Source organism: Ovis canadensis, chromosome 6, assembly GCF_042477335.2.
Source record: "Ovis canadensis isolate MfBH-ARS-UI-01 breed Bighorn chromosome 6, ARS-UI_OviCan_v2, whole genome shotgun sequence".
Taxonomy (NCBI): domain Eukaryota; kingdom Metazoa; phylum Chordata; class Mammalia; order Artiodactyla; family Bovidae; genus Ovis; species Ovis canadensis.
Genome location: NC_091250.1, coordinates 45252475 through 45268127, shown reverse-complemented (window position 1 = coordinate 45268127; position 15653 = coordinate 45252475). Strand labels below are relative to the sequence as shown.

The window sequence follows — 15653 nt, the reverse complement described above, 5'->3', positions numbered from 1 at the left end:
GGTCATAAGTGCTTTGGGTTACAGTCTTCCTGTCAAGTTGACACATTTTGAGGAAAAAGCTTTTCATGCTTTCTTTTAATTTTACAATAACACATTTTGAAGGACATTTTGAAAAAGAAAAAACAAGATTATTTAATGTCACAGTAAACTAAAGACTGAACAAATTATTTAATGTTACAGTGAACTAAAAAATATAGTCCTGAATGTTTATAGTTAAAAACATTTTTATGTCCATTTTTTCAAAATAAAGTTATAACTTAAGCAACAGTACTTCCATTTTATAAATGTACACTAGTAAACTTTTTTCAAGTAATATTATGATCTGTACTTTTTTCCCTTTCCCATTACATATACATAATTAACAATATGTCTGAGAAACTGTAAGAGTTCAGCTATAGTTTGTTCCTGAACCAATCCATTAGAAAAATATACTTTATTAAATGCAAGTGTCAATTATAAAATACATAACAGTTTGGGTATCTTAATTTACCTTTTTGCCTATATTATAACATGCCCCTCACACATATAGGAACTTTGGCTCTGCTTGGAAACTTCAGTTTAATAAATTTTGCTTCTACCCTAGGATCAGTAAATGCTTTGCTTTATATCAGTAAATTTCTGATATAAGTGAAGAAGGCTGTTTCTATTCTTCTAGAAAGAATTTTGTTGTTTAGTCGCTAAGTCATGTCCAACTCCTTTGTGATTCCATGGACTGTAACCTGCCAGGCTCTTCTGTCAATGGGATTTTCCAGGCAAGAATACTGGAGCGGGTTACCATTTCCTTCTCCAAGGGATCTGCCCGACCCAGGGATCAAACCCAGGTCTGCTGCATGGCAGGTGGATTCTTTACCACTGAACCAGAAAGAATTTAAATGTTAGCAAAAACTAAAGAATTTTCCAATTGTTTTTTCCAGTCTTTTTAGTTATACTTGTCTTTATAAGTATAGCTAATATATAGTAGAGAAAAATATAAACTGATTATTTCATTAACATTTAATAGATACTAGTTTTAGTGGAATATATTCTACATTCAGAATCTAGCATAGGAAAAAAAAAATCATCTGAAACATGTCCATAAAACCCAAACACACATGTGTTGAGTTTCCAAAGAGTTTTAATGTACAATTAAAATCTGACAACTTAACAGGATATTTTAAAATGTGATTTTTAAATCTACCAAATTCTTTTTAAGAATTTCATCTTCGACAACATGCCTTTGTTGGTTTAAATGATATTTTTACACCTGGTAGTACCCCCAATTGAGTGCAATCTTTTCATTCCTGTGATATATTCAATGATTTTCATACTAGTGCCAAGACGTACGTAATGAAGATACAACAGCAACAACAATCTCTAATGTGCGTTAAGCATGTAACATGCCAGGCACTGCATCCTCAATTCTTCCCTTTCTACAACCCTGTTAATCTTCGTAATTCTGTGATGTAAATACTATTCTGACTCTGACATTCTTCTTACAAATGTGGGTTGAAGCTAAAGTATTTTAGATTTGTATGCAATATTCAGGCTTAGAGCTAAGCTCAGTTTATTCACTTTTACCAAGAGACTTATTTATATAAAGATTGCATAAGTATTTAATATTGCTCTAGCATAGTTGCCAAGAACACTCTTGATTGTAAACAATACTTTTTTTCAATGAATTTTGATTAACTTCGTATACCAGGAATCATCAGACCCACACATACATGCATATATCTAATAAGTTTTAATTCTTTAAGTGTCAAAAGAAAGAAATATTAAAAAGCAAAAAAGCAGTGATCCAAACCATTCACTATTTTAAACACAGTCATGATAATCACACTAAACAATAGACATTATTAAATATTATTTTAAGAAAAGTTTTCCAAGTATAAATGAACAAATTCAACTTAACACCAAGCCATAATACACATCATGTTCACTCAAAATTTTTCAAAATGTAATTCTTCATAAAAAAAAAAAGCACACACACATTGTAAAACTTCCAAGAAAGCAACAGTATATTAACATTGCAGGGTAATTTTTTTCTAAAAACTATTCCAAACTCTAATGTAACAACTGTCCTATTTCATTCAGTTGAGCATCATCTTATAATTTTCAACATAATTCAATTTCATAATACTAGTTCATAGATGTGTACAAATTTTTCATGTGGCCAAATACTCTGGCATTCTCTTTTCATCTTGCGATAGATTTATGCAACAGAAAAGAAAAAAAATACAGAAAATAGTCACTTTTAACAGATGTTTTAGTCTGAAAAAACTAAAGGCAGCTTAGAATTAAAAATCAAAGCCTACTGGTTGAACTTAGGCATATTTCCATCTGTTATTAATGTTTGAGTTACATACTAAAGATGAGATTATTCATCAAGTCCCTCATGCAATATGTTAGTAAGTGGGATTTTGGTTAGGAATTTAATTGCATAAACTCTATCCATGGAAGCTTCCAATTCATTCAAAATAAGTCTTTACAGTGGCCTGAACTGAATTAAAACAGTTACCAGCACCAAAGAGAACTTCTTGATTTTATTATGAAACGCTTGTATGAAAAGCTGTGAACATAAAAGGGAGATCTCTGTCACCCCATTATGGTTAAATAGTAGTCCTTTCTTCTTTTTCTCCCTTTTCCTTTCTTTTTCCCCCTTTTCAAGCCACGCGGAGTTATGTGAGGTATTTTTTAATCATATCAAGAAAACTGAGTTAACTTTAAAAACAAAAATAAACAAAAGATGTAACATCTCAGGTTGTGTGTGTGTAAGATATCTCAGGTTAGACATAATAAATTCTTAGATTACAAAGATAAATAATTCTGAGTACTCAAAAATGTGATGAGAATTCTAGTGACCATTCTGAAAATATGCACAAAGCTTATACCCAAGTGATTAGGGTCATAAGCTTAGGCAGGCCTCCCCATTGTTGCCTCTACAGGGTTTTACTAATGGTCTGATAATGGGGAGGGGTGGTCAGCGTGAAGGTTCTCGTAATACTTTATAGTGGTGTGAGCACGACAGCCACTGATTAATTACTGCCCTGTTCCCAGCTCACCCATTAGATTACAAAGTGACCCCCACTGTCTCCACAATGGCCTCACAGTTACAGAACACTGTCCTAGAGAATTCTTTAAGTTGTTAAAAATCTTTGGATTCTATTAAAAATTTCCAGTAAAACTTCCTGTCTTTCAGATGATTAAAATGGAGATTGGAAAATATTCAAAAAATGGAAAAACAGGAGAGGGGGGATAATATAAATATTTCAACCTTTGATTTCATTGTAGACAGCATTAATAAATCAGATTGCTTAAAAATATTACCATAGTAATCTCCTTAAAGATATTAACACATATGAAGTTACATCTCTTTTTTCACTTGTATTCTTTTTTCAATCCCCTTTTACCCCCATTCCCTTGCTATTTATACATATAACAGTGTCTAAGATGTTTCAAAATACACTGAAATACTAAACACTGAGGCTAATGGTAAAAAAATCACTCCACTTTAAATGAATATCTCAAAGTAGTGCACATTAATACGTGCTTCTATGGAAACAACTCTTTCTGGATGTCAGCTTAAGCTTCTCCATATGATTTTTCTCAAAGGCTTCCTTTTAAAACTATCGCTACCATTTATTATCTTCTTGTTATATAGACTGTTACTTTTGTTTCATCACAAATCTCTGCCTGCTTATTAGCAGCCCTGCCACTACTATCAGATGACATTTGTTTTACTTAATGTATGTAGTTTTAGAAAAAAATTACAGAACTGCTATTACTGCATTATATGAAAAAATTCCAGTGTACATTTAGCTGACACTGCATCAGCTGCTATTTAAACTGAGCTTAGCTAATGGACTTTTAATGTCAGCAGGGTTACGTGCAGTTACTGGCTATTAGCAGAAATGGCTCCTTTCTATAAAAATCACTTTTCCTCAAGTGTGTTGTTTGAACATTCCTTTCCCTAATTTAGTGACTGTCATTGAATGCAAAACAAACCCAAAGACTGTGGAATCTGCTGTTATCTTTAAGACCCTCTTTTTAACCTTGCAATTCAGCATTAAACAGGCAACCTCTCATTAGCATTTAGACTTGCTATCGCAAAACTTTGTGGGACATTATTATTATTACTTTGCTGTTCTTAACAGAATATTACATATTTTTCTTACGAAAAGACTATGTCATCCATGAACATATGATATGTAAGATAGAGAACATAGGAAACAATTTCCTGTGTGCTAGAATTTATTTGCATCTTTTAAAATCCTAGTTCAGAAATGCCAAGTGATGTGGAAACATATGGCAATAATTAACATATATTTACATATTGATGTGTCATGTAAATATATATTAACCTGCATTTAATATAATATTAAAAACAAGCAGGAAATCATATCATCCCTCTATATAGAATTAAATTTTTTATATTCTTTCAGTAGTAACAACTCTTTCCCCTCAAATAATTTTATCTTTGTTCATTTAAATAAAGGTATCAATGGATATAATGGAGAAATCTAGAAATAAAAACACCTGTATAGCATCTGACAGAGTCCAAGAAAATTAAACATTCTGCCTGGAAACATAATTCCATTTTATTAAGAAGTTGAAACATATCACCAGTTGAAAAACAACACAACTGACTGCCTTCAATCTGCCCAATCATAAGAAGTCACTCAGGCAAGGTGCTTACCAGGCAAACATTGTCTCTGTTGAAGAGGGGGTCCCACATGTGAATGAAACATTTTACTCATGCACAGAGGAGAGTTGGCCTTCTCTTTTGGTCAAAAAATTATAGTCTACTGGAAATGGCAACCCACTCCAGTGTTCTTGCCTGAAGAATCCCAGGGACGGCGGAGCCTGGTGGGCTGCCATCTATGGGGTGGCACAGAGTCGGAAACGACTGAAGCAACTTAGCAGTAGCAGTGTAGGAAAATGGGCTTACCAGGTGGCGCTAGTGGCAAAGACCTATCTGCCAATGCAGGAGATGTAAGGACACAGTTGGATTCCTGGGTGGGGAAGATCCCCTGGAGGAGGGCATGGCAACCCACTCCAGTATTCTTGCCTGGAGAATCCCATGGACAGAGGAGCCTGCAGGCTACAGTCCATAGGATCGCAAAGAGCTGGACATGACTAAAGTGACTTAGCATGCACACACGCATGTGTAGGAAAATATGGTATTTCTTTTCCACGTGTTTTAAACAAGCCAGTGCACATGGAGATCCCCCAGTTTCTGTTACTTGCAGGACAGGAGAAAACTGCTTCTATCAGATAAGCCACTGCACAAATGAACCAGAGGCAGCTCTACTGTGCACTGCTGTAGACAATTTAACTACTGGTCGACAACACTTTTTGCAGAAAAGAATGTAATTTTCCCGTTAGAAACCAGGGATGAAACCTGATTCCCTATTCAATGACTACCTTATCATTTCTTTTCAGTAAGTTTGTTTTCATTTATTTGATAGGTTTTGTTTGCTTTTTGGGGATATTGCCAAGACTGTTTGACAATGAATTTTTCTAAAACAAAGAGTTACACACACAATTTGTGCAAACATAAGTGTGTGTGTGTGTGTGTGTGTGTGTGTGTGTGTGCACTCACAGATAACTCTTCATTCCACTAAGAGTCTTCCAGGAAATGCCCTCCTGGGAAATAATTCCACAGATACTTCATTCTATAAAAAATGACATGTGTATCTTTCACATGATCATTGTCTCTAATAAAGTTAATAAACTGATTAACCCCATCCCTACTTGGAAAACAAATCTACTGTTAAAATTTTTTCTAGTCATCCTTCTTCTACATTTTTTCATCAGGTTATAGTAAGTAAACTCTAACTTTCTCCAATATGCCTTTTAAATATGCATATATATAATTCATATATATATACACATATGTATAGTTAAACATATATGTAGTTAATTTTTGTTCATGTGTAAACATAAGCAAAAATAAATACATATATTGATTAATATATAAGAGACAGATATTGGTAACATTTTCTATAAATGTACTGTTATTTATATTAAAGATAAAACTTCATTTAAGCAAATTCTTTTCTGAGACAATTGTCCCTAATAACTCCTATATATCCTAAGAATGATATTCAATTTCTGATGTACAGGTGAGATTTAACATACAATGTTGGTATTATTAATGACACTATTTAACAGAGTAGCTGAGGAAATATAAATGCATTTTACAGAGAACTTTGAAGGATTCCATGTATCAGTATATCATTTTGATTTAAGTCTAGATTTCTCAAACAAGTACATCCTGCTCAAACAAGTCTAAGTAAAATCGAAATGTGATGTATAAAAAAATATATCTTTTAAATACTTTATAAACTCTTTTGCTATGTTCATTGAAATAGATGTGTATCAAGACTCTATTTATATAAAGGTTTCAAGTCAGAGTGCCATTGAATAATATTATAATGAAATACTGATCTTAGGTCTCTATTCCGGATAGCACAAACAATAAATCATTTGAGCATGCCTGTTTTTCCTCAGCTTCTGAGAGCAGTTTCTGAAACAGGCTTCTGTTTTCCACCAAGCTGCATGCTCTGTGGGTGATGGTTGTAGCAGGCTGGGAGGAAAATGTCTTAGGCTCTTTCAATCCTTGAATTTGATCCCTAACACATTTAAAAGTTTATGCTCTCTCATGATACAGAAGAAAGAAGGAAAGTTGCTAAAGAAAATGACAGGTAAGGTAATTACTGTTTTCTCCAGAATGACTCCAAGATTTGTGCTTACCAAACTTGCCTACTTCCATTGGGTGGCTACAATGTGTATATTTATCAAACTCTTTATTCAATGGAAGATAAAATGAATCATTTTCCCTTAGTAAAAGCTGAATTCAAATGTCAACATATTTCACACAGACATCATGCTCAAAGTGAAATTGCCATCATTTACTCTGTCTTTCCAATCAAAGTTTTTATTGTGGTAGTAATCTGGCTATTTGGTTTGGATTAGAGATAACACAGGTTTGTGATAATCACATATAATAAAACAACAACAATGCTTTCTTCACTGACTGTCACTTTTAGTTCCAGAAAATGTCAGAGAATACCATTTGTTTAAGGGTAGTCTCTAACTCAGATTTTGAAAGATTTTTTTTAAGGGTTTTGAAATTCCAAAAAGATAATGGAATCATCTAAAATACTCTATTTGAGTGCAAAAAACAAAGTTGCAAATTCATGGAGACTAGAATAGTCCCATTCTGCTCCCCTTCACTTTTGCCTGATACCTGGATGTATTTCACTATGCTTGTAATTATAAGTGGATATTATTATACCACATGCCCATCATAGTGCACTAAACTATTGCCTAAGAGAATGTACATTATGCATTATCTTAAGATAGTTACTTTTCTGTACAAATGGTCTACTTTACTTCTACATTGCTCTTTCATATTTTATATTATTACACACACTAATTTTCATGAGTTTTGAAAACACCTGCATTTCTACTTAAGGACATGTTTAGCCTTATAACTGGGCTACAGATGTGTTTTAGTGGGAAAGCATTAATGTGTTTTTACTGGAAATGAATGTTCATATATAAGATTTTTTATTCTGAACAGAGGAAAAAAGACAATAACATTTGAGTTCAGTCAGTCCATGATTAAATAATCAATTAAGACATTGACTAAAATTGAAAAATGTTAGCATTCATCAATAAACTTGTTTAATGTGCTGAGGGAGTTTCTGTTGTTTCACATTCTTAGTTAGAAGAACAGATAATACACGTTCATCTACATGAAGCATTTTTATGGCTCTCATAATTGCCAAGAAATGAATCTAGCCACAGGATCCAAATGACAATGATTAATGAAGATAAAACCCTTATCCTCACAACATTTTAAAATAAATAAGACTGGTAACTCTGGAATGAAATTTGATTAATCAATATCATCTGTTAACAGATGATTATTTGGAGCCTCATATTTTAAGTAAGAACTCTAAGAAGCACATCAATAAAATGAAGTCTCACCTGTCTCCTCTCTCTCTCATTCCACTACCACACTGCGATGAGACATGCTTATTTAATTAGAAGAGGGTATTCCCCAAACACTGGAGTTTTCAGATGTTAAGCTTATACTTTCACTACTTAAAGCACTTTTGAATCACTACCCATTGCTAATAAAAAGGTATACTGACATAAGGACAAACACCAGCACTTTGAAAGCTTCAGCTCACTTTTCAAATTATAACTTCAATTTAATTAATGTCACAGTAACTTTAACACTATGTGTGAGTGACTAGATATGTTTTAAGTATCAGATCTGGAGACATTCTTCTGTGGCTTTCAAAACCTCATTATATAATCCTAAGGGAGCAACTTTTGGGGGGCAGGAACTCTCAAAATGAGAAACCACATTACAACTTTAACCCTGAACTCATTTCAATTGTAAAATTATGATAATATTTTTAACATTTTGTTTATAAAGACTCCAAATATTTACAACATAGTATATGTATTAGGTTTTCATGAAAAGGCAGAAATTCTTCTAAGAGTTCTAATCAGGTAGAGAATGTAAGAAGTTTACTATTTTTGAGCTTGTTAGCTCATTAAATTAATACTATACAATTTTTGTTATTAAAATCTCTACAAATATGGAGGTCATAAATATTTAAAATAACAGAAACTATAAATTATGCAATCATTGGATTTCTTTTTAAAAACTAGAAAAAAATAAACAGTTTTTAAAATATTGCTCAAGGCAAACTTACTATACTTAAAAAACGTCACAGAAAGAATAGCGTTGAGTTTCTCATAGCTTCTATTTTAGTTTAAATATCCTTGAACTAAGTGATACTGGAACAATACCCAAGGTCTCATATTCATGGAGCTCTCTTCTACAAATCCATAAGCAATCTGCTGTCAAAGAACAGCCCATACATAGCTTTAAGGAGTTAGATTAAAAGAGAAAAAGAGTGAGAAATTTAGGACTCTCTAACTGCAGACCAGGCATTCCAAAAGTAAAAGTGGAATGAAAATACTGTAAGAGAAAGACGTATTTTAACTCTAAATAACACAAAACTCCCACAAATGTCTAGTTTTATCTTAAACTGTTGGTAGAAAGCAACATTTACTACAAGCATGAGGGAATTCCCTGGCTGTCCAGTGGTTAGGACGTGGGGGCTCTCACTGCTGGGCTCTTAGGTTTGATTGCTGGTTGGAGAACTGATCCCTCAATCCCTCAATCCACATGACATGGCCACACACAAAAAAAGCACTAAACATGAAAAAAATGGCATTAACCATTAAACAGATAGAACTAATTAAGTGTGACACTTTCAAAATACATATTATCTAGATTACCCATGTTGTTCTACACTATGATGCTGAAGCTTTCTACTGCAAATATAACTTGAATGTATGAAAGTCTTGGTGATTTGCTTTCCCTTGATTTTCTGTATTTTTGTGTTGTTTTATCATGTATTCCATTATGATTTTTAGATATACACTTGTGTCCATTTTTTCATTTTTTTTTTTTTTTAAGAAAAACTATCCACATTTGCTCAACAGGCTGGTTTTCTCAAAACAGTTATCTGAAAATCTGGAACTTACATGTACTTTTTAAAAATAAAAGTATGTATTAAATAAAAGTGTTTATAGATTTATGCAAGGTTATTTTTCAATATTCATTGTAAAGACAGAAAGTCAAAGAGTGAAGCCAGGGCTCAACAGGCTGTGACTTAACATGGCATTTTTAGAACTGGTATTAGGTTAATTTCCCAGATTGTGTGGAAAGGAAGAAATGTGGCTATGAAAAGAGACAGCTTCCCACAGGCTCTGGGAAGAACCATGCCATGCCCAGGAGTCTGCAGTGGGACATTTTGGAGCATTTCCTCAGGCAACTCCACTTGTGACTTTGGGAGAAGCAGTGTCTGCAGCAAACCCTACTCTCAGTTCAAAATTATTGACCTTTAATTTCTTTAACGTCTAGATTCCTTGATCTGTGGTTTACAGAGTTAGAAGCCAAAGAATACTGTTGCTCATACTTTTGATGTGTTAATTCATGCAGCCCTCATCTGACTTATAGTTTACCTTATCCCCATTTTACATCTGAGGAAACTGAGGCACAGAGAAGCTAAATAACTCACCAGTGGCCACACGGCTAGGTGGCGGCGGCGGCAGTATTATGAGGCAGTTGTCACCACTAAACTAACAGGCAGAATGGGCACCACACCCCCTCACAGCCTGTATATAACCTGTGTCTCCTCAAAGCCAGACCAATGATATATTAAACCTAAGCAAGATCTAATAAGACAGTTGCAATGCAAATAGCTTTAAGACCAAACCACTTCCAACCAACCTCCTGCCCTTACGTTCCTCTGTGCAGGGATTATAGAACCCCACTACCACTCCCACCGCAACCCTAGCTTGTCCTATTTACTACTAACACAGGATGCTTGAGTCCAGAAAGTACTATACCTACGGCCACTGCTCTATTTCAGAACGCAAATCATAATTCTGTGGTTCTAAGTCTGTCTTCCTCGAAGGGTGAAACTGTCTTCTCAACTCCCTAAAAAATAGCACACAGTATGTGACATAATAATTGTTCAGAACTTTACTTCTAATACCATACACTATGCAAACAGCTCACGGATTTCTAATTTGAGGCGACATGAATGGGTTTGTTCCTAATTGCCACAAATGCAAAAGTCAAACTAAAAGAGAAGACATGGGCTAAAAGAGCAAGGCGAGAATGCTGGCTCAAGCCCCATCCCCACGTGCTTCCCCATTATCGTCTTGAAGTGGCAGCCTCCTGTAGTTTTAATGTTTCCTCTGAGAGTGACTCCCTCTGCTGCTCCAGCAAAGCCATGACCTAAATCAGAAAAGTGCTGAAGGCAGTTAGGGCACTGCGGCTATTTGCACTAATTGGAGAACCTAGCATACATTAGAGAACAGTTATTTTTAAGTCTCAACAATAATTCTAAATATGCTAAAAGGGTTTGCCTAGGAGAGCTGGATGCCTCTTCCACGTCCTTAGGAGGGCTGCTTAACAAGGATCTAGTATGTATTCTGATCGTGACAACCAGACTACAACAGGAGACGCTCTAGGGTCCTGTCTTGTTGAACATGGAATCCCCGGGATCCAGAACACAGAAGGCCAGGAAGTCAGTAAATGTTAACAATTTAATGGCTCCTCAGGCTTTGCAAGTATTCGAAAAGTTTGCTCTCTGAAGCCTTTTAAGAATCCCCTAAGCTAGAAGACATGAAATTATTGTTCTAAACAAAGGTAAACTTGCTTACTTTTCCTTACTACAAATTCCAAATGCAAACTTAAGAATTTACTCGGCTCCTGAAACAGAAAAACGATATAGTATACATGTCATGGAAGTCAGTCTTCCATGCCAGTTGTCTATTTGTACCACATCAATATGCATAAATGCGTGACAGTAATTTTTACTCTTTTTCTTGGAAGAAGTATATTGTTTTAAAAGCATTACAAATTATCTTACAATAATGGAGAATTATCCCAATATAATCTTCAGTAATTTTCTGTTCTGACTTTGGTGGTGTTAACACTCATAACACTAGTTGGTGCTAGATAAGCAGAATATCAATGTTGTGTAATCCAGGAATAAAATGCATTTCAAGAGGACACTAATTTTGAGGCAAACTGGACACACGTACACACACAGCCTTTTCCTGGTGAAATCTTTCATTCTTGAAAGTCAGAAGCACCACAGATTCCCTGGAGCTAGGAGTTCCCAGCAATCTTGAATGAAACAATTAGAACATAGCCAGAAAGGAGAAAGTTGTTGCTTAAAGCCTAAAGACTCTCCCAAGGACCTGTTTAAAATGACTGCTGTCTTTTTTCAAACCACAGTTACAAAATGAGTACACTCACAAATAATATCCATTCTGCCTTTTTATCTTAAACATCTGTTATTTTCTTGGCTTTCTCTGAAGACATGCATTTCCAAAAACTTCCAATTTTCTAGTATCTTTCTAAAAACAGAATAAAAAATCTTGTCCACATTGTAAAGGGCTTATATTAACTTTCTCATCTTAATTGCATATATACTTCCATTCATAAAAAATCATTTATCCCCATCTTTAAGCCCTCAGCATAAGGAAATCATACCTTGAGGGAGCAACAGCATCTTTTATTTCCCTAGTGATCTAGTCCAAAGAGAGAGGAGAAAAAATAGAAAAAAATTAGAAGGAAACAAAGGTCTGACTTCCTTATCAAACCATTATAGGAGTGTGATTCTGAGAAGAAAGTGTATTTAATAGTAGTTCAACAGAAAACAGGCTGGAAGAATGGATTACAGTAATAGTGATGGTAACAGAAAGTAGAGTTTGGTGCTTTCTACATTTTTGACACCTAACAGGAATATCTGGTATCCTGAAATACAGAGGAAGCCAAAGATTAAAAGGGTGGAATGGTGTGTCTCTCAAAGACAAGATTCAGTCTGTCCACTAGGAATTGAAAGGAAAATAATAAACGGAGAAAAACAGGAGTGAAATGCACAAACCCAAAAGAATACATTTAATTGTTCCACTTAAGATCAGAAGAGTTGGTTAAATCCTCAATCTTTGGCTTGCCTGGTCTATGAAATGAAAAAAAGTGTAAGAGGCAAACGCTCAGTCTATCCTGGGCATCTTTTCTTTTAATAGCTTCTCCCCTCTTCTTTCAATATTAATCCACTTACAATCTTCTGTTTGATTATCTTTATTGATCTTTTTTCCTATCCAGTCTTTTTAATTTGGCTGTAGTAAGCTCTCGGCAGGGATCCTATATCTCCCATTTGGCATCTTTGGGGACTTTAACTTGTCCTTTTCCCAAACAGTTCTCTCACTGCCTGGTCCCCCTTCCGTCCCCACCTCCACCCCCACCCTATAGCTTAGTCCTTTGTGCGCCCAATAACAGCAGGCGAATTCCACAGGGAGTCACGCGGCTGATTCCACAACAATTCATCAGGTTGCTCACTTCAACTTGCAAACGCCCCCTCTAAGTACCCTCAGCTGCCGTCCTGAGAACTTCTTCCAATTTCAAGAAACCTACAATAAGTTTATGATTCTTAATGGGGACTCCTTTGTAAAATAGACAGACAGATGAGCTTTAGAAATATGAATAAGAAAACCAGGGCAAAACCTCGGGGATGGGAGGCATCTGGCTAGAAGGGAAGGATTTATGAGCGTGGCTACTTAGCTAGGCAGCAGGAAAATTTACTCTCCGAAGTAGCTATGGCTAATTCACAAAGCCTAACTAATCACTTACCGCCCCACCCGGACCACACCAGCCCGCGCCCGGAGCCCGCCTCCACCTCCCACGCCCTCGCCCCCAGCTCCTCCGCAGATCTGCGGGAATGCTGCCGCTAACCGCCGGAGTGTCTGAGCATCTCCCAGGGAGCTGAGGCTCTCGCCGCACCTCCTCTGCTTTCCAAATTTGGAAAGAGTGTAACCGAGATGATAGGATGCCTGGATTACCTCCGAACGCTGCGGAAGCTTCCTCCACCCCCACCCTCATCCCAGAGAAAAGCTGAGCTGCCAGTGCGGAGCCACCGACCACCACAAAACTGGGCGGCAAGACCCAGGAGGGCGCTCGGGGTGGCCCGGAGGTGGAGGGGCGTCAGATGACCCGAGAGAGACCCCGGAGAGGGGAGTCTTGGCTTTCTTCTTTCAATGTCTTCCACTCCTCTTGGAAGGGCTCGGAAGGCAGGGATTTGCCTCCATCACCTCAAACTCGGAGCGCAAGAAGAAAACGGCGGTCAGCCTCTGTGCCTCCCCTCCGCCCTTACCCACCCTTAACTCCTGGCTGAGCTCCTCTAGATCCTGGTGTGCCCAGGGGCCCGGCCACTTATTTTTTAAAGCTCAGACGCATTAAAATGTCAGTTATAAAGTGGCCGGGTTACCCCGGGGAGTTTCGGATTTAGTTTGAACGACCAGTCCGTTTCCTCAGAGCTGAGAGGTTTTAAGTTTCTCCGTCGCCGGCGAGTAGGGCGACCCGGAGAGGGTACGAGAGCGGGGAGGCGTGCACACCCCGGGCCTGCTGGGCTCGGGACGCCGTCCTGGTGCCCCGCGAATCTCCACCGCGCCCAGGGCAGCCGCCGAAGGGCACCGGCGTCGGAGGGTCCCCGGCCGCAAGGGACACGTTATCTTAGCTGAGAGCCCTTGGGCGTCTGGTGTCTTCAGAGACTCACTGAAGAACCCGCAAACCCAGACGTGGCACAGCGCGGGGAGCCTCTGCGCATCAGAGAGCATCCGCGGCAGGCCACGCCGCCGCCCGCACCCAGAGTCCCTCCAGACCGCGGGTGCGCAATGTACGACGACGTGTGAGTGTCGGACAGAAAGTGCAAAAGACACCTCAGGCTCCCACATGTCCAGGGATAGACGCGTGTCCACACTCCGTGCGTCCCTGGCCCCGCTGTGCCCATCTCGGATGACAGATTAAAAATAATCATGGCCAAAGCTTCCTGACTAGTTGGAAAAGTAGAATTTAAAGTGATTTCCAGTTGAGGGAAACGAGGCGAAGTAAGGAAGTCAGGAGAACTGGGGAGGAGAGAAAGAAGGAGGGAAGCCCGAGAAACGAAGAGAGGCGGCCGCAGAGCCGGCGGACCCCCTTACCTTGGGCGGCCGAGCCGGTGCCGCTGGCGCTGAGCAGCGCCAGGGCAGGTAGCACGAGCATCTGCAGCACGTATCCCAGTCCCAGTCCGCAGCGGGCCGCTGTCGCCCGCAGACCTTTCCTCATCGTCGACCGAGGTGTGCCGCGCGGAACCACACACGCAGAGGCGCGCCGACAGCCGAGAGCCCCGCTGGGCTGCCGCCGAGTCGGTGCACCGCGAAGCTGTCTGAAGAAATAATGCTCACCGAGCTCCACACTCCACTTTCTCCTAGGGCAGGGGCCAAAAGAGGGTGGGGAGAAGACGCCGAGGAGGAGTTTGCAGGTCCCTCTTTCCCAGCGCCTTCCAAACCAGCGGTTTCGTGAGAGGCTGCTCTGCCCCCACTTGGGAAGTCCGCGGAGGCGCAAGGCAACCACCTCGTCGCTCCCCTCGGCAGCAGGAGCAGCCGCAGCTCCGCCGCGCGCCGAGCCTGGACTGCTCCCTGGGTCCACTCGCCTGTGCCGAACACACACAGGCGCGCGGGGGGCGGGGGGGGGGGGCGGGCGGAGGGAGAGGAAGAAACAGCGAGAGGAGGGGCAGCGGAGGGAGGGAGTTGCGCACAGTGAGGCGCTCGCGGCTCCAATCGCAAGGCTTTCCTGCGGGCGGAGAGACTTCCCGGCTGCCGCCGCCGCCGCTGCTGCTGGGTGGCCAGAGAGGGTCACCTCCTAGCGCGGGGCGCACAGGCGCGCGGAGGCGCTGGCCGCGGAGGCGAGGAGGGCCCAACCCAAGTCGGTTGAGGGGTAAGAGGCGGCGGGAGCGCGCCCGCTCGCGTTATGTAAGCGGGGAGTGAGGGAACAGCGCGCCCAGAGCCGGAGGTGGAGAGCGGCGGTGGGTTAATCTGCGGAAGCTGAGAAGAGAGGGACCTGAGGAAAGCCGCGGCTGGGGAGAGTGGGAGCGCGCCTGCCTCCCGCGGTGCGCCAGACCTGGACTCCGACAGCGCCGCGGGCGCGCACCAGCCGCTTGGCCGCGTCCCGCGGAGCCCAGCCTGCCGCCTGCCAGCTACACCGCGGGGCCGCCGCCGGAGCCCTACTCCCCGGGCTGGACTCG

General features: G+C 39.7%; 1 protein-coding gene across 2 annotated transcripts in view; it reads right to left on the bottom strand.

Moving 5' to 3' along the window:
* The window catches only part of UNC5C (unc-5 netrin receptor C), a 424053-nt gene extending 408968 nt beyond the window's left edge, over positions 1-15085 (bottom strand). For both annotated transcript variants that reach the window (XM_069593659.1, XM_069593660.1), the window contains exon 1: positions 14572-15085. In XM_069593659.1, the coding sequence (XP_069449760.1) occupies positions 14572-14695 (124 nt within the window). In that variant the 5' untranslated portion in view covers positions 14696-15085. The remainder of the gene's footprint in view (positions 1-14571) is intronic.
* Positions 15086-15653: the final 568 nt, after the last annotated feature.